The sequence below is a fragment of the Coturnix japonica genome, chromosome 5, assembly GCF_054131305.1.
Source record: "Coturnix japonica strain WE chromosome 5, WE-NBRP24, whole genome shotgun sequence".
In the NCBI taxonomy this organism is placed as follows: Eukaryota; Metazoa; Chordata; class Aves; order Galliformes; family Phasianidae; genus Coturnix; species Coturnix japonica.
The window spans coordinates 26,391,582-26,409,727 of NC_140667.1; the positions used below are offsets into that span (position 1 = coordinate 26,391,582).

The 18,146-nt window shown below is 40.9% G+C and overlaps 1 protein-coding gene across 1 annotated transcript in view; it reads right to left on the reverse strand.

Moving 5' to 3' along the window:
• RGS6 (regulator of G protein signaling 6) overlaps positions 1-18,146 on the reverse strand; it is a 186,112-nt gene that overhangs the window by 27,432 nt on the left and 140,534 nt on the right. Inside the window, 9 exon segments of the mRNA XM_085548946.1 lie at positions 1,553-1,663; positions 5,376-5,437; positions 6,401-6,499; positions 7,588-7,662; positions 8,149-8,230; positions 9,973-10,049; positions 12,984-13,048; positions 15,574-15,625; positions 17,661-17,767. Of these exon segments, the coding sequence (XP_085405072.1) occupies positions 1,553-1,663; positions 5,376-5,437; positions 6,401-6,499; positions 7,588-7,662; positions 8,149-8,230; positions 9,973-10,049; positions 12,984-13,048; positions 15,574-15,625; positions 17,661-17,767 (730 nt within the window).

The window sequence follows — 18,146 nt, forward strand, 5'->3', positions numbered from 1 at the left end:
CTCGAGGCGCCAGAGCACTGGGGCTGGCTCCTCCTCTGTTGAGAAAGCTGCAGTGGACATGGGGACATGAGAGCTGTGCTGGTGCAGAGCTACGCACCAGCCGAGTTCAGGGAATTTCCTGATGATTCTGGAGATCAGCAGCTGCTCTGCTTGCTGCTGCACAAACTGAAAAGGCCAAAGTGCTGTCTAAAATAGAAGCCTTTCTGAGGCATTTCCCCAGTGCCACAAAGGATGAGCTGCACAGTGCTGACCTTGCTCAGAAGCTGGCTTTGCCATTAGAAGGGAAAGGGGCTTAGTTTCCCTGAACAGGGGCTCTGCTTTCCTGACACAAGAAACAGCCTTGCAGGCAGCACAAGGGCCACCAGAGCTCTTGGGAATCATTTAATTATTCACGCAAGTTGCAACTAGATGCAGACACAAGGAGGTCTCTTGCTACAGAGAATAAAATGAAAATACAAAGATGTTTGTTCTCTCATCTCACAACAATACAGCAGGAGAATCGCCTTCCGTAACTCTGAAATCATAACAGAAATAAAGCTTTTACTCTCATTCTGAAGAAGGCCATGACATCAGGTCGATTATATTCCTTGGGGATACAAGAATATTTCCAAGGGTTTCCAGCCACATCAACAGACCCAGAAGTAATGATGCCTGGATTACACTGTGGGCGGAGCTCCTCCAGAGTACTATTTTGCAGGGGTTGTATCTGTTTGTAAACCTGCTAGGGAGGATGGAGGAATTGAGAGAAACTGACTGAAAAAGAAATCCAAAATATTGATTTTATATGAAAAGAGGCAGAGACCAGGGAACTAATTACCAGCTTCTGTGACTTTCAGAGAAGCAGGGGACAACACCTTTCACATCCCACATCACATGTGTTTTACAAAGAGAAATAACTTGCCCTTTTCCTGGAATATTGATTCACAATGAACTGGCTCTTCTAAGCTGGCAGCATCTCAAAATTTACACGATTATTTAAGCACAGATAGTATTAGATTTGTCATACTTTTTTTCAAAGATTTGCTGAAGTGAACTCCCTGTTCAGTCTGGAACAACTGCAGCTCAGCTGCAGAAAAAGCTGCAGAGCATTTGCAGCCATCTGCCAAAGGATGCCCAGAGTGAGCAATGAAGGTGGCATGGTGAGTGAAAGCACCTTGCTGCTACCCAACCTGTCCTGTATGCCAATGGCATCTTGAACAGCGCTCCACAACTTGGGGAGGATCTGAGAGCAGGCTCTCAAGGGTCAAAGGAGGTGTGCTGGAACAAGGATCTTGAAGCAGTATGCTGTATCAGTCGGCTGTCAAAGCTGAGCCCAGGCATGCGCTCAGTGGGCATGAAAATGCCCTAACTTACAAAGTAATGCAAATTAAGCATGTGGAAGTGAAAATCCACAGAAATAATAAATAATACCATTCAGTTTAAACTTCAGTTATGCAAGTATATCTTGTGAAGTTACAGAGATCAAACTTCCTATCCCAGCAGAGCCATGGGAAAAGCATACCAATAAAACTGCAAAACAACTCTAATATTACCTAAAACTGCCAAACCTTACCTCATTTCAATGTCCCACAAAGCTGCATCATCACTTATCCAGGGATTGGAAGGCTCAGCAGGAGTGATAAAGGGGTCATATTCCACATACTGCTCTGTGTACGCTATTAAACTGACAGATATATATATATTAAAAATAATAATAATAATAATAAAGTAAAAAAGAAGAAGAAAAAGACAAATCAGTGCCTGAACTCTCAGTTGTGTATCAGAGATATAGATTTTCTCTCTTCCCCCCCAGCACATGTTGAAGGGCTTTTTTGCCATGTTTAGATCAGCGCAGTTCTTAGTACTCTCACACAACAGTCTGTTTTTCCAGGAAGGGCGCATGCAAGGATTTCTCTGCAACACTTACAAGTTGACTCAAGGTTGGTTCTGCAGAGATGTCTACAGAAAGCCTGATGTGGCAGTGAGTGAATTGATATGGTAGGACTTCCCATAGGCAGCAGTGTGCCTCTGAAGCACGTCCTCTCTACATTTATTGCATGTTGCTATTCCCCTTTACCTTTGTTTGTTTGTTTGTTTGTTTTGTTTTGTTTTGCAAAGGCTTTTGCACTCACTACTTTAAGCATGGTGAGTAATTCATCAAAATACCATCATGCACTGTAGCAAAGAACACATCTAAGTCTTTGGAGGACCACAGTCCTAAGCGTCAGATCTTCAGCATATAGGTCATTTTGTTTTTGCCAGTATACCAGATAGCACAATGGCACTTAATGCAACATACTTCAGTGTAGTTTATAATCATCAATGCAAAATGAAGTAAACTATACAGGTATTTAATAAACACCTAGCTTTTATACTGTTCCACTTCAAGCCTAGTCACATAAGGCATACAGCCTCTAATACTAAGAGCTTCCTGGGAAAAGGCCTATGTCTGCTTGCACAGATAACTTGGGCATTCCATGGGAGCTGGGACAAGGCAGCAATTTCATGAAAGGCAGGCAGCAAAAAAACCTAGAGAAATTTGTCCCAGTCTATATTCTAAATACTCCAAGGCACTTCTTCCTTTTCCTGCCTCAGTCTGCCAACAAATTAAATAATCTAACTGAATCTCACCATATTGAAAGCTTATCTACTTTCACTGCAATTGTCTACCCTAAGTGCTACCTCTCGGTCTTCCACACCTTTAAAAGGCAGGAAAAAGAAAATGCCCTGTGAAACCATGGGTCACAAAAGGCAGAAACTTTCCCTGACCTGCCCTACAATAATTACTTCTTTTTGTTTGTCCTAGCTCTTATCATGAGGCATTAAAATCATACACTTTTGTAACCACAGCAGGTTCCCACTGCCCTTCAGGGCATTCAGGGCTGTCTCATCTCATTTCATTAATTACATTTCAAGACTGTTGTGGGTCAAGGGTTGGAGGAGGGAGCAGAGTCCAATTTCAGAGAGCAGCAATCCCAGAGACATCAATGAGAGAGAAGGTTGGTTTTTAAAAGCAACAGCAACAACAACAAAACCAACACAGAGGATGCATCAGGGGATATCTGCTGTGAAACTTGAATTGCTTGTAACAAAATAATAAGGTGGCATCAGAGGGGAGAAAATAGATGAAATAAGGGAGGATTTGCTAAACACATGTTGCTGATTCAGCATAATGACAGGAGCTGAATTACATCCTCATTGTGTAAACAAGGCTACAGGCAGTGGGAATCCTAAGGGAAAGCATTTCTGCCAAAAAGCAGACCTGGGCTTTTGGCTTTTCAGGTGATGCCTTGTCTTTCTGGCAGAAGAGGTGATGGTTAAGAGTTCATGGAAGGGGGCAGAGTTTGCACTGAGAATCTGTCTTTCTCACTATCAAGGGGACCTTCTGAGCCTTCAGAGTAACTTCAGGTGGGTTTGTGACACCAAGGGAACCAAGATTACTTTTGATAGGAAGGTATTCAGGCTTTCCTCAGCCATTTCTGTAATGCCACATGTACTGGGTTTGCATCAGCACTGCCTGACATGGTCAGGAAAAACAGTAGGTACCATTTATTCACAGGTTTGCTTGAGAGCAGTCAGATCTCCTTGCCAGATCCTAAAACTGACAATAAGAAAAAAGGAATTGGAAGTAGAAAAACTGTTCCCTGTGTTCCTGGAGCAGCTGAGGGATGCCTCAGTTTTAAGAGCAGAGCCCAGTCTTAGAAGTGCCTTGCTACTCTAACAGCACCTCCTTACTTAGAACATCTTCTCTTGGAGCATGCACATTCAGTGTTTCATACACAGTCTTCAGGCAACACAGGCTTCGTTTCAAGCAATAGGTCAACTCTGGCCACACAAATCATTCCCTCTCACCCAACCGCATCACTGCTGGGCCCCTCCAGGGCCTTCCTTGCCACCCCTTGTGCTATGCCCTGGGAAATCAAAGCCCGGTGCCCTACAGCAGCACTGCCATCCTCAGTCCCTCCAGAACAGGAAAACTGTTTTTTTGCCCAATTCTACTGAAAACTAATAGATTTTTCTTCTGGCATTGACAATGACATGTTTATCATGGCAGTGTAACTTGAACAGCAGGTATGCTGCGTGGACAGGACCCGATGTTCATGGTGAATCAGTTTTATAGAGACCATCTTATTGAATAAATACCTACCCAGAAAAAACTCAAGCAAAACACATCTGCTTGTCTGTAAATTACCAGCCCGGAAATTATTACTGTCACAGTATATTAAGGTCACTGTAGGTAAATTCAGTATAAAATGAGAATTTTTGGTAAAACACAAAATGATCAGAGCAGAACCAGAAAGCCCAAAACATCAATATGAGTATTCTAATTTCAATACTGAAAATGGTGTGTGAAGGATTTCAGAAAGCCTCTGAATATTTTCTTTTCAATTGGATAAAATTTAATTTAAATTGATAAACATTATGAGCCACTAGGAACTTTCTGTTGAGCTCTTGCCATTTAATTTGCCTAGTTCAGTGTACGCACGCTAATTACAGGAGCAAGCACTGCAAAGCACAAAATATCATAGGGAAATCTCTTTCTAATTTGTTTAAGTAAAAATTCCTATCATTTCTCCAGAAAGAGCCATCCCTTGTCATGCCTGTCGTGTTCAAGACAGTTTTGCTCTAAAAGTGATGTTACAGAAAAGCATGCTGATCCCTACATTTGTCTCAGCAATTCCACTGAAAACGTGCACAGCTTACAAGTATCTGAGTAAAGGAGCTGTCACTCTCAGGAAGCTTAATTTGAGCTCGTTCTTTACTTGTTCATACTTTCCTACAAGGACTAAATTTTCTGCGTGTCAAATTGTGCCTTGATTTGCCTCTATGAGAAATCCACCTCTCCATAGCACTGCCTTGAGTAGTCCAGATACAAACCCAGGGTTTCACATGCACAACTGGGGACAGAAACCTTCAACCCCAGCACAAAAAACTCCCAGTATGAATGCAAACATCAGATGCAAGATGTAAACACCGCACCCTCCACAGAGATGCATCAGTCTAATAGGAGAGGAGCACTCAGCTCACACAAAAAGGAAAAGTGAATGCTTTTCAAATGAAAGAATGACTTTTCTTAAAAAAATAAAATAAAGTACTAGGCTTGAGAAGGAATAGGAAATGAATGCCCTGCAATGGCTCTTTCCATTGTGATCACATTTCTTTTGCTTTTACAGTATGAAATCCTCCTTTTTCACTCCTTTTTTCTCAGTGGCAGAAGGGCAAGTGTCAGATGTCAGTGGTCAGCAGACAAGCAGCATGTCTGGGTTAGGAGGAAAAAGGATTCACTGCTCATCAGAAACAGAACGAGTCTTTGTGCATTCCTGCCTACTTGCTATTTCTGGAAAAGCTAAATTTCAGATGAAGTAATGGAAAATCACATACATGGGGACACTCACCTTTCTGCTACTTTGGACATCTTTAAACAATGCCTGTCTATCTGCAGGTTCAGAAAAGTTATCTGAGGAGAGAGATGACAAGGGCATTAACAATCCAGGAGCTCCACAGCATGCATTGATCACATCCCAACACACTATTGATTTCTCATTCCAAACAGCTTGAAAGTAACTCATAAAGAAATGGGACCCTCCCCCAGGTAATAGAAGCAGCTTACTAGCTGCTTCCATCAGGAGTCTCCATTTCATGTGGCAAAGTCTCAGGGGGAGCTCCTGAAGAAATAATTAAAAGTAGGAAAGACATATTTGGGGCTGAGGTTCCTAGACAACTTGAGTGCATTGTGACCCTCATTTTATAACACAGGCTTTCAGTTCTCTAACCAAGAAAATAAAGGTTTCAAAGTACATTTGTACTGTGCTATAAAGTAGTTCTTCACAGTACTCTACAGCCTATATTGCCTATGACTGAAAAAGCTCAAGAGATGTAGTGTTCAGACTTACTTCAGAAGATCACTCTAAAACTGGCTGCCTAAGGAACACGTTTAATGCTGTCTTTACTAAAAAGCTGACCCAGCAGCTCCTGCTTCAGTGAGGGTTGCTTCTTGCAGGAAAGCAATTTTGAGGGAGAGCTCCCCATGGAGGGGCAAGAACACATGATTCAGACAGCCATTCCTCAGAGCAATTCTGCAAGTAACTTCTTCCCAGTTCCCCAAAAGCACCGTGACTGTGTTCTGGGTGTGCCAGCTTCTCTAGCCTTTGTCAGAGCCCACTTTTCAGGCATCCTCAGTGGATGGAAATTAATCCACCTACTGGCCACAGGGAAGGTAATCAAAAGGTTAGCGTTACCATAACTGCACTGCTCAATTAATACACATCTTTAAACACTTACAGCTTTACATAAAGGATGTGAGGATCAAGCATAGTTAAAGCAACAGTGGTTTTTACTGATATCTCTACAAACAGCTGCCTGACTGTTCCAGATGTATCCAGTTCAGGACATCTGAACTGTTACACAGACATCTACTCACTTGTTTCCGGAAATCCTCTTTAGTAGGCTTGCGTACAGGTTGGGAGGGCACATGTACAGGGCTTTGGGGCTGAGATTCCTCTGTAACCCCGTACACAGACTGCAAGGAACAAGCAAACAGAAGAGATTACAACTTTTTTCTGGTATGCAATGAGAAGTGCAATATGCAAAACAGTAGGGTAATAAGCCAACAATTTCCTACTATTTTTTCCTGCACAGGTAAACAATCATTCAGCCAGGAGCAAAACTGTGCTGCAGATGCCTGCATTTGGGATGTCTGCAGGCAAGCCAGCAGTGTGCTCGGGGCTTCCTGCACAGCTTGTTTTTCAGCAAAACACTCTCACCTGAGACCTTCCCCTGTTGCATATGAGGTGTCCACTCTGTCCCACTGCAGTCTACAGGCTGAAAGTAGGAAGCAGTTTATCTTAAATACTAAAATAACTTTTAGGTCTGAGGGCTGTGCCTGTTGTATTTGCAAGAGGAACGCTGTGAATGATTGTTGTGGTGAAGTAAATGGAGAAAAAATGTACTAGAATCCAACCTTTTTCTTCCATTTTCTTCCACTCAGTTGAATTTCTTGTCATAAAACTACATATCAAAGAAAGAGCTTAACCAGGTGTCAGTCGTTCAAGTACACGCGAACCTACAGATTGACTTGTAGCCATTTGTTTTCAGGACAGAGGATTTGCACTGAAAGTAATAACAACTACCCTGTCATTTAGTATTTTTGCTTTTCACTTAATGTTCGAAAGAGACAGGTGAATAGCTCTGCTGCAATCTAACTACCGATGGAAGTTAGGAGTCTAGTGTCACCTCTAAAACTAATAAAAACACGTAAGAGTAAGAACTTGCTGGAAGTCAGGAGAATCCAAACTGCTACTGATCAAGCCTTTGAGATTATTAAGGCAGATATAAACAACTCTGAAAAACTTGCATCCAAATAACTTCTGAAAAGTGTGGCCCAAGTATTTTTGCCAACTGATTTCATTTTATGGGAATGTAGAGTCAGTAAACATCTGTTGCTAAAACTGCAGTAGTAAATTCATCTATTAAATCAAAACAGAACTGACATTTGCCAAACCTGTCATTTGAATTCTATTAGGTAAGTCTGATATACTCTAGGTGTCAACAATGACTTATGTTAAAAAAAAAAAAAAAAAAGAAACAAAACCAGAATTTCAAACTGACCTTTTTCACCTTCTGTGGGTTTTTCATGCGACGACACTTTCTAATGTCCATTTCTGTCGTGTTCACACAGCCTGGCTGAAAAGAGTTAAAATAGATGGTTATCACATTATTGTCTTCTGCTTACAGTCTGCATGCTTCTTTACCTACCTAAAATAGAGTTTAGATCTTGTCCAAAATTCTTTCCTTATGTTTGCCTCCCATAGATGATTATGCTTAATAAAGAAGAAAGTGCATGTACCCAAAGTTGGCATCTCAGCATCAATTGCATTAACACCTAACTTCAGCACCAAGAGGAAATGCCTCAGCTGAGAGCTCTTTTTAGGAAGTCTGTGACAAACTGGCTAAGCTGCTTTTCTTCCACCCGCACAAAAGAAGATCTTCAACACTTTACATTTATCATATATTTCCAAGTCAACAGTTCCAAGCATGTTCAAACCAATAACTTCTGAGATAATCTTGCAGAAGCCTGTTCTAAATTGTGAGGAAAATCCATGCAGTGACTTCACAGACAATATCACCGTGCAATTCACAGCACAGTGTTAAGAGAATTAAGGGCTTTACCACAGGCCTGTGCACATCCCAGAATGCTCTTTCCTGGCTGTCCAAAATTTTCCTTTCTGTTTTATCCTTTTTCCTGTCAATTCTGAAAAAAAAAAAAAAAAAAGAAAAAAAAAAAAAAAAAGAAAGCATAAACACAGGAGTGACCACACAACTATTTCTTCCTTGTTACACTTTTTTTGCTGGAGATTCCAACAGAGCATCTCCACTTGCCCTGGTGCTGGCGGGGGGGGGTGACAGTGTGAGTAACAGGGCCGAGCTCACTGACAGTGCTGTGCAAGCCAGCCCTCATCTGGAGACGTGATCATGTGATGGGGTTGGCATAGGTGTAAGTCACTAATTTCAGCCAGTAAATTGATTCACTCAAAGCATACGCATCAAAGGCCACTGCAGGTTGTTCAAAGCACCCCTTCCCTCCCCACAAAATCTTTAAGTCCAACTCATTTTGGAGCTGGCTGAGATAGGAAACCAGCTCAGCATGAGCAGCCACCAGGCACCACTTCACTGTGCTGAGCTGAGAAGCAAACACAGAACACAAAACCAGGAGAAATGTTTTGAGGTGTTTTGCTTCACTTTCTGTTTTAGTTAATGCACTGCCATACATTACACTGTGAATTCTAACCCATCTTTTCTCTACGAAGAGATGAGTAAGCAATGCTGACCCTGTAAAAAATCCAAAATTAAAATCTCTTTCTTAGGTGATAATTTGTGCTTCAGATGGAATGCAGAATTTTGTTTTGACTGAGATCTTTTTCCTTTTGGCAACAAACCTGTAAGTAACTGAAAGTACAACTGCAAGTGTAACTTCTCATTTTTTCTTCTAAGCAGAACACTGGTATTCTCTTCAGAAAAAAATCCCTTAATTGCCTTGTTATTTTGAGGATAATTACCATGTACTTAAATAGTACCTAATTACAATGTGATTAAGCAAATAATTAATCAAAATTCCAATGAGTTAATCAAAGATAGAGACCAATGCCTCAGCCACACCCTCAAGTAAAAATGTCCCTAAACTTTTTAGCATCTAATACTGAAAGTGCAAATTCTTTCTATCGATACAGACCGTGAATACTGGTATTCTTATACACCACCTTCATCGGTCTTCCAGTTTTACAGGAGATAATTACATGCACAAAGTGGGCACACCGGCTGTTAAGTACACTGGCCTACAAACCCTGGATGACACTCATTTTGCAGCAATGATAACAACATGCTAACAACATCAAACTGCTTTTGGAAAGATGTGAACAAAAACGGACATTTCAACTATGAGTAGAAGACAGAAAAAAAAAGTTAGTTGGAGCAAGTTTCATGTACGTGGTACCCAATACTCCACACTGTCAGGAGCATCAACTGGAGTGCAGAAAATAGAGGTACAGTTGAGTTGACTGGGGATTGCTATAAATGAGAAAAACAAACACAGTCTGCTGCAAATACCACCTTTATGAGCACTTTTAAATAACAGTATTTTAAAAACATGAGCACAGATTTATGTTAACCAGTGGCAAAATCTTGTTCTTTTCATATACTTGGAATAAAAACACCATGCAACAGTAGAAGCAGAACGTGCAAGTGAATCACCCAATCTCTCATGGAAAATTGAGGCTCAGGAACTCCTGATGGACACTTCTACACAGAGACAATTAAACGCATCTTTCAGATTCTGGCACAAACCTTAGCAACTGGCTCTCTATTATTTCCAGTCTGCTGATGACCAGCACCTTCTAAGCTTAGCTGCAGTGAAGACTTTATGAGAGAAACTCTCAGAGTCCCCCTCTCTGTGCAGCCCTAGATACTGGGGCAGTTCACTGCTCCAGGATTACTCACTTCACTTGGGCCTCAGCTTGCATGAAGATGAATTCCCACTTCCTTGCAAATGCTCTCTGAAGTCTTGCTAAGTTTTCCTGACAAAAGATGAAAACAGTTAAAAACAATTAATTCTGGTAATTACAACAATTGCTTGAGAGCAGTTACTATGTTGGGAGATAGTTAATTTTATTTTCCCTTCATTTATTTATACATTTTTTAAGCTGGAGAACTCAAGACATGGAAATCAGTGCTGGTTTCAGGTGATTTATCCCACAGGCAAAGCAAGGTCGTGACACATCTTTTCAGGCTGCAGCCAGGAGGACCCTGTCAGGAAAAGTAATAGAGTGTGATGAAGACAGCCTGAGTTCTATTAGTAAAATGATGATGGTCTTATTCCCAAAAGATAATACTGAGAAGCTCTGCGAAGCTGACAGTTTCCATTTCTGATAGCAGATGGCTGCCACCTGCATGATTCCTTCTCCTTTCTACTTCCCTTTCCTCCTAACATTGGTCCCTTTCGCTAAGGTGTAAAGCCTGAGCATCCCCTGCTCTGTTCAGCCCTGAGAGCACTGCGCAGCTGCACCGTGCTCCAGTCTGGGAATTGCCAGAATGATTCACAAAAGGAAATAGCTTGTTTGTCTGAACAATGAAAATAGCTCAATGAGAGACCAGATCCAGATGCAGCCTTTTTCCTGCATCTCAAGTAAAAGTTCTAGTTCAGGTCTATTGTAGAGAGAATCAGGATCTGAACATTTGGAGATGGATATAACTTCCTCACAGACCAAGGTCAAGCTCACTGACATGGCTGGAATCTGAGGCTCAAACAGCACCTTGAAGTCACACATCCACAACCACTTGAAGAAGGGGGCCTAGGAGACCACTAACCTGACTATCTATACATTACAGCTGGTTCAACTGTTACAAATTTTCTTGGAAAATGAACAATGTTGTACTGTTCTTTTTACGTCGATTCTGTTTATTTCAAGAAAATGCTTAAGCATATGCATTTCAGTGCTAGACGTCTCCCTACTTTTTTACTTCAAGGTCTTGTATAACACAAGACAAAGCTTGGCTCAGTCACCAACAAGTCCACTTAAGAGTTTCAGTCTTCTAAATGGAGGAAAACAGTTAAGCAAATGATTTACAGCTGTGCCAAGCTGTGATGATTTCCTTTACTGTGAACCACTCGTAATATCTGCAAAAAGAAATTTTTTTTTGTGGCTTTGATTTATTTTTTATTTTCAATTATGTTCATATGTGCCCTCTGGAGTAAATACGATGAAGCCAATGAAACATCACCAACTGAAGCATTATTTGAATCATGCTTATGTTTGGTCAATTATAAATTAAAGTTAAATCCAATCATGCAAGCTTAATCATACAATGAAGAGCTCTGCTTCACCAGCAGAAATTGGGGGTGGGAAGTTGCCTGTGAATTATGCAAGCAGAACCTCAAATGAGAAGTCCCCTGTGATGCTTTGTAGAGATTCTCTTTGGAAATTCCAGGGCAGGGCTGGTGTCTGCAGAGAAATGTCCTCATGCTATGTCTCCAAAAATTGGCACTGAATGTGCAGGACTCCTTCCTACTCCCCTAAACCTGTTTCTCTCACGTGTGCTCAGTTTACACATTTCCAGTGCTGGGTCTGCTTCAGCTCCCATAATGACTAGGAAGAGTCAGTGGCATTTTTATCTGATTGTCTTTAATTAAGAGAGCAAAGTATGAATGAAGAAGCGACCTCTAATTGTGCAATGCAATATTCACAAGAAAAATGAGAGACTGCCAGGATCTTATTATTTGCCATCACTGGTGCACTGCTACTCTCAGTAGACAACTATGTACAAAAGTACTTAGCCATAACCTCACGGCATGTGTGGGAGTGTGTGCTGCAGAACTGTCTTCTGTTGCTTTATCATAGATATTTAGAGTACTTACAGTTAATCGGTTGGCTGTGACCAATTTAAATCATTTTAATGATTAAATAAATAGTATGCAGAAGTGAAAATACAGCAAAATGCAGTATAAATGCATATGGATTATTATATTCCTTCCTTCATGTCTGTACTTCACTATTAGAACTCATGGGACAAGGGTGGATTAGACAAGTGGCAATTTTTGTATGCTCTCTGCTGAAAGAACCAAATGGTGCATATGCATATCTACGTGTACAAAAGACCTAAAAATATAGTAGAAGGCAAAGAAGAAGGAGAAAATCTGTTCTAGGGGGAAAAAAAGCAACAAAGAAAAGAACACCCTGTAATATACACATCTATATTGTGTCCAACAATAAACGTGAACATTCAAGTTCACTAGAACCATCTTTGTAAAAAACACTTCACTGAAAATATCCAGACTGGAAATTCAACAGTTATGCTGCTGAACTAGTAAACGAGAAGAAAGACAGAAAGCAAAGTTCAGCTGGTCAGACCGATGTACACTGCTAGCATTCAAAGAAACGCATTTCAACTCTGACGCCTCCATCCTCCCACTCCTACTGACCCAAACTCTGCACTATCTGAAGCCAAGTTTGGTGATATTTTTTATGAATAATAATTTCATAAGGGAAAACACTCCCTGAATAAGTGCGATAGCATATTGATAATACAGTCCAAGCTTCATGACTGAAAACTTTCCTTTACAGTATGTAACTATACAGTATGTATAGCATGTAACTACATGCCATGGGTCATTAGCAGTTTAATTGCTCAGTTATGCATCCCAAAATCTGTGCTTTCTGCAGGTTCATATCTACTATATAAACCAGGAACTGTTAACTGAGAAAACCAATGTAAACGTTTGTGTGATTTGCCTCATGGTGCTGATGCTTTAACTGGAGAGGCTGCAGAGCTGGGGACATTCCTCATTCATGAGCCTGATGTTCTTTCCAGATCAACCTTCAACAAATTCTGACAGCTAAAAAAAGGACACACAGTGAAGGCTGATGCTGAGGCATTAAGTAGCAGCATTCAGCTGGCAAACAAAGCCTTCCCCCATTCCCCCACACTTTAAACTTTAGCAGGAGTGTACCTACGGCTTCATAATCGGCCAGCTCCAACCTAGCTTTGTTCTGCATGGTCCGTTTGCAAAGATAGATGGCTAAAGGGAGAAAGAGAACAGAAAACAATTACGGATAGATTATTAGTACAAGACCTGAAGAAAACACAAACCCACAGAATCTTCTCATTTGAAGGCAACATAAGCCAAGGAATGAGAGGGCTGAATACCCAGCTGACATTATGTGCTAGCAATCTCAGAGGCCTTAAACATCTGGGACATCTCATTTAAAAGTGCTGAGAGTTGATGCCTGGGACCTAACAAGATGTCTGAGAAAAACACAATTACTTCTGGGGCTGGTAAAAGATTTAGCATTAGCAACCTGTTCCCATCAGCACTTTGGAAGAATTCCTGCAAAAGTGAACAGCCTTGTATATCTCTGCATTTCCTTTCCTCTTAAAGAATAATTAGGAAAAAATAAATCATGACATTGAAATGATAACAGAAATACAGGCTGGATCATACAGATTTCACTTGAGCAATTTTTCATTTGCTCCATCCACTTATTTTATACATTTCAAACAGCTGAGAAAAGCCCTCACCCATTTCACCATCGGCAGACACTGCAGACATCGGTGTGAGCTGGGATTCAGAGGCTCAAGATATCAGAGGACACCTAACCAGTTCCAGGCTACCTTCTGGGATGGGCTCCACTGGACCACCAGCTCAGCCCATTTCCACTAAAGGCTGAAACAAAAGGTTGGTTTTTTTTTTACCCAACACACCCTGGGTATACAGTCAGAAGTGTGCTACATAAAAAAGATCCAGTGTTCTCATTTGATGATGAAATCCGGGTGTGAACTGCACAGGGGCAGAAGGCAAAGCATCCTCTACAGAAAATAACATTTGGATTTTCTTTGAAAACCATGTGATTTTGATTTGCACATAAATAAGATTTTCTGACACTTCCATGAATGTTTTTCATTGGGAACCTCATCATCTCTGTAAAATACAACAAAAAAAACAGTGCTATTTGTGTTATTTTCCTCAATGCCATTCCTGTAATTCCAACATTCTTATAACAAGCCAACATTATGCATGATAACCAGAGCTGATTGATTGGGTCAAATATATTTACTTCTATACTTCTCAAAAGCAGCTTCACCTGCAAGACATTATAATACCAAATAAACTGAGAGTCTTGCAGTACTTCTCCACATGAGGCAGTGAGCTGCCATTAGCAAGTTCGTCACTGTCCTGTGAATGAATCTATGCAAATAACAAAAGTATGAAGAACTGCTGGGATTTCAGCTTTATTTGGGTCTACTGCTAATTTGGGATTAATTCTTGGGAAGACTCCATCTGCACAGACCCCTGATACGCAGAGGCTGATTATAAGCATATGTTAGAGATTTCTGGGATAGATGAAAATCTGTCCCTACAGGGCTCAGAGCTAATACAGTTGTAGCTTGTCCAGCTGTGGGTCGGCTCACATGGGGCTTGATTTTGAGGTACTCTGTTCCACCCAATGCCTTTGCTGCACAATAGCCAGAAAGTGGAACCCAGTTATTGAACAAACACCATAGGCAGAAACAGAACCTCCCTCTTAAGATTGTTACTCTGATGGTTACAGAAAATATATTTGGTACAGTTCAGACACATATACAGTGACTGTTTGTAAAATCTGGAAGTCATTTTGCACACAATGAACAGCAACGCATTTTGTCCTAAGCAGTCCCCTCATATAAACACATAAGTCTGCGTTAGCCTTCCTGCAGTGGAGGACTGCAAATGAACAATCACATGACAGACACCACGGCAAGTTGTTTTTCCACCCTGGCAAATGACTTCCAGAATAATGGTGAATAATTATTACTTGGGAAAGAACAAATGATTATTCAGGAAGGAGTTATAAACTGATCTTAGATTATGAGGTATTTCAAAAGAGGCATTTCCAGAAGCTCCTGCTTTATGGGCACACACATGGATTCACTTCCTGTTTGAGTGCCACACCAGGATGCATCAATTGATTTTATCATTTAGCTGTGAAAGAAGCGTAGCTCTAGAAGAGACAGCAATATTGCATGGAGACAGCTAAAGATAACAATACTGACATAGTTTCTTTATGTATTATCACTGTCTGCAGGCATTCACACGTCTAATACTCCATGTTACAGTTTATTAGCTCATAAACCACACTCAGTTTTCTCTTTTTACCAGCTAGAAGCTGGTAATCTTAAATTAAAAAAAAAACCAACAAAAAACAACCACAAACTGCGATGTCATGCATCACAGAAGCTTAACTACAGGATGCCATCAGTTATATACTGACGTATTGATCAGCCAGACGAGTGCCCAAATGAGGTAACTTTTTATTGATCAACATATCAAATTCAGCTACAGATCAAAGCATGCTCTCCTACAAAAGCCGTACCGATATTATTTAAGATTCCCACAGAGCAACATTCTGCTTGCCATAAATCCTGCTGAAACGAACAGAGCTACTGGAGAATGAAGGCAACAGCATGTGAAATCCTGGCCCTGCTGAACGTGTCAGCCGAAGGACAATTTCTTCCATCACAAACTTTCTGTATTAGCTTTCTGCAATGAAACAATTATGCTCTCACCATAATCTGTGTTTTCTGGCTCCCAGCAGTTTGAAGGCCAAAAGTATGGTGCCTAAGAAACAACATAAGCATTTTCATAATTTAAGAGATGAAAAGCAAATCAGATGCAGAAAAAAATTTAAGCATAAAAACAATCACAAGGTCTACAGCCCAGTCTCTACTCACAGGGGAAGGAAACACTGTTACAGCTCTCAATAAAAGTGACAATGCTTTTCCAGAAAGGTATCCTCTCTAACATTCCTAACTGCAGGCAGAAACATGGCAGTACTGATTGAGGACATCCACCCTGATGGCATTTTAGACACTCCTTCATTCTCATCTGAATACAGACCCCTTGCTCTCTAACACCAGAACCTCCTCTTTCCCCAAGAATTCACAGGCCTCCAGATTTATTTACTTATTTATTTATACAGGACAATGAGAAAATCTCTGTGGCCTTTTATATACACTACATGGCATTTGCTTTTATTTAGTGGCTTCCAGTTTGCTTGGTAGCCAACAAAACAATTCACTTTTAAAATAAATCAGATGTAAGAGCTCAAAACTCAGCTGACTAAAATCATTCTAAAAGCAGAAGTCCTGTTAAGCTTACTGGTTTGGTTTTCAATCCAAGTCTGCACACTGCAGTTGCAACAATTAATTACAAGATATTACTACATCTGGTTGTATCTCAGTTTTGGCAAGAATGAAAAATAATGTCCTTGTGACCACACAAACTACAGAACACTGTTTTGCATTAGTGATGCAATTACACAAAAATGCCCAGGACATTATACACATACAAAGACTATCCCCTGCACCTACGTACAGTGATAAAACTCAGAGGGATCAAACAATATACATGGTTCAATACACCTCACTGATACGTATCTCCTGAACTTCACAAGATGATGAGCTACTGTTAAGGGGGGACTGATGACAAGGTAGAATGTGTCAAGTAATGGAAAGTGCAGTAATGAAAAAGAAAAGTGATCCTATCAGCTTATTTTTGCAGAAAAGGTCTGAGGAGAACTGTTGCAGGAAATGACAACAGGCAAACAGTAAACACAATTGCAGGAAAAGATAAGGGGAGAGGGGGAAAAAAGTCAATAAGCAGTCAAGACAATTTGATGATGTCGTTTACACAGGCTTAAAATAAGAAATTAAATGATACTTCGCTTTTGAAATCTGGCACAGGATTATTGGAGAATTAAACCTCCTGTGGTGTCACAAAAATGCAGCTAAATCAGCATTGCCCCTGCTTCTGCCAAGTCTCATATGATGGGAATAGTAGGATTCTGTAAAAATCAAGAGAACTATCAAGAAAAATTGTAGCCTGAGTAATGCCAGGTAACCAGAAGGTGGGCAGAGAGACATTTAGGTCTGTGATCTTCCTGTTGGGTTTTTAGTTGTTGTTGGTTTTTTTGTTTCCTGTGCTATTGGTCTCATGTGATAACAATACCACATTAGCAGTGGGACTGTGAGCACGAGCAGCAGCAGATGCAAAGATGAGAATGTGCTTTTCAAATAAAAAGTGAAAAAGGAGAAAACAAATGAAAAAGAAATACTGGTAGGGTGAATAGAATTGAGGTCACAGGAAAGATAACGAAGCTGACAGAGATCAAATAAGAGAAAAACAGAAATTTAAACAGCAGGATTAAACAACAGGACTCCTGGTTTTGAACTTACTGCTTCTTTTAAAGTTACACAATCTGTCTAAAAGGAGCTGTTGCAGCACTCACACAGTTATCTAGGAGGTTGACAGCAGCAAATTTTGGAAAGGGCACTGAACTCAAGCACAGGATGTTTTAAAAAATGAACACATCTGGAGGCACAGAGACAACGAGGGATAGAGGTGTCCCAGCTTCAGTGGCTGCCAAGGTTATGCATTCTTTGTAACAGAGACAAAGGCAGAAGCATGCCCCCCTCCCACACCAACCTGTAACCAGGAGAAGATTAGAAGTATGAACTTTTCATTGCACCAGAGCTCAAATGCCCAGTTCCAAAGTTTGCTCTGGTCTACTTTGGATAGGAGAGTGGCTACTCAATTTTGTGCTACCAGTGGACAACAGAAAGGGATGCACAAGGAGGGCAGAGTGCTTACCGACCTGAAAACGATAGAACGTCCCATCATCTTTCAGGGTAAGGACATGGTCTGAGATTGGAAAGACATAACCCTGTGCAGCGATAAGACTTCCCAAGTGTATTGCTTCCCCTGTTAAAGAGCAGAAAAAGAGAGAAAAGAGAGGAGAGGTGTCAGGATGATGCACCCTGCACAGCCCTCTGCTTTCAGCAGCAAGGCGGCAGATGAGTCACACTGTGACCTCACATGCATAAGCCATGTTTCAATCAGACTTCATCCACATGCCTTTCAATGAAATCATGCAAAGCAGGAGAACAGAAAGCAGCCTTACAATACAGATGAAACTCCCTAGATGCAGCAGTGTGGGGAGGGACTTTTTATAAGGGCATGTAGCAACAGGACGAAGGGAAGTGGCTTCAAACTGGAAGAAGGTAGATTGAGAATAGATATCGAGAAGAAATTATTTACTGTGAGGGTGGTGAGACACTGCAATAGGTTTGCCCAGTGAGAC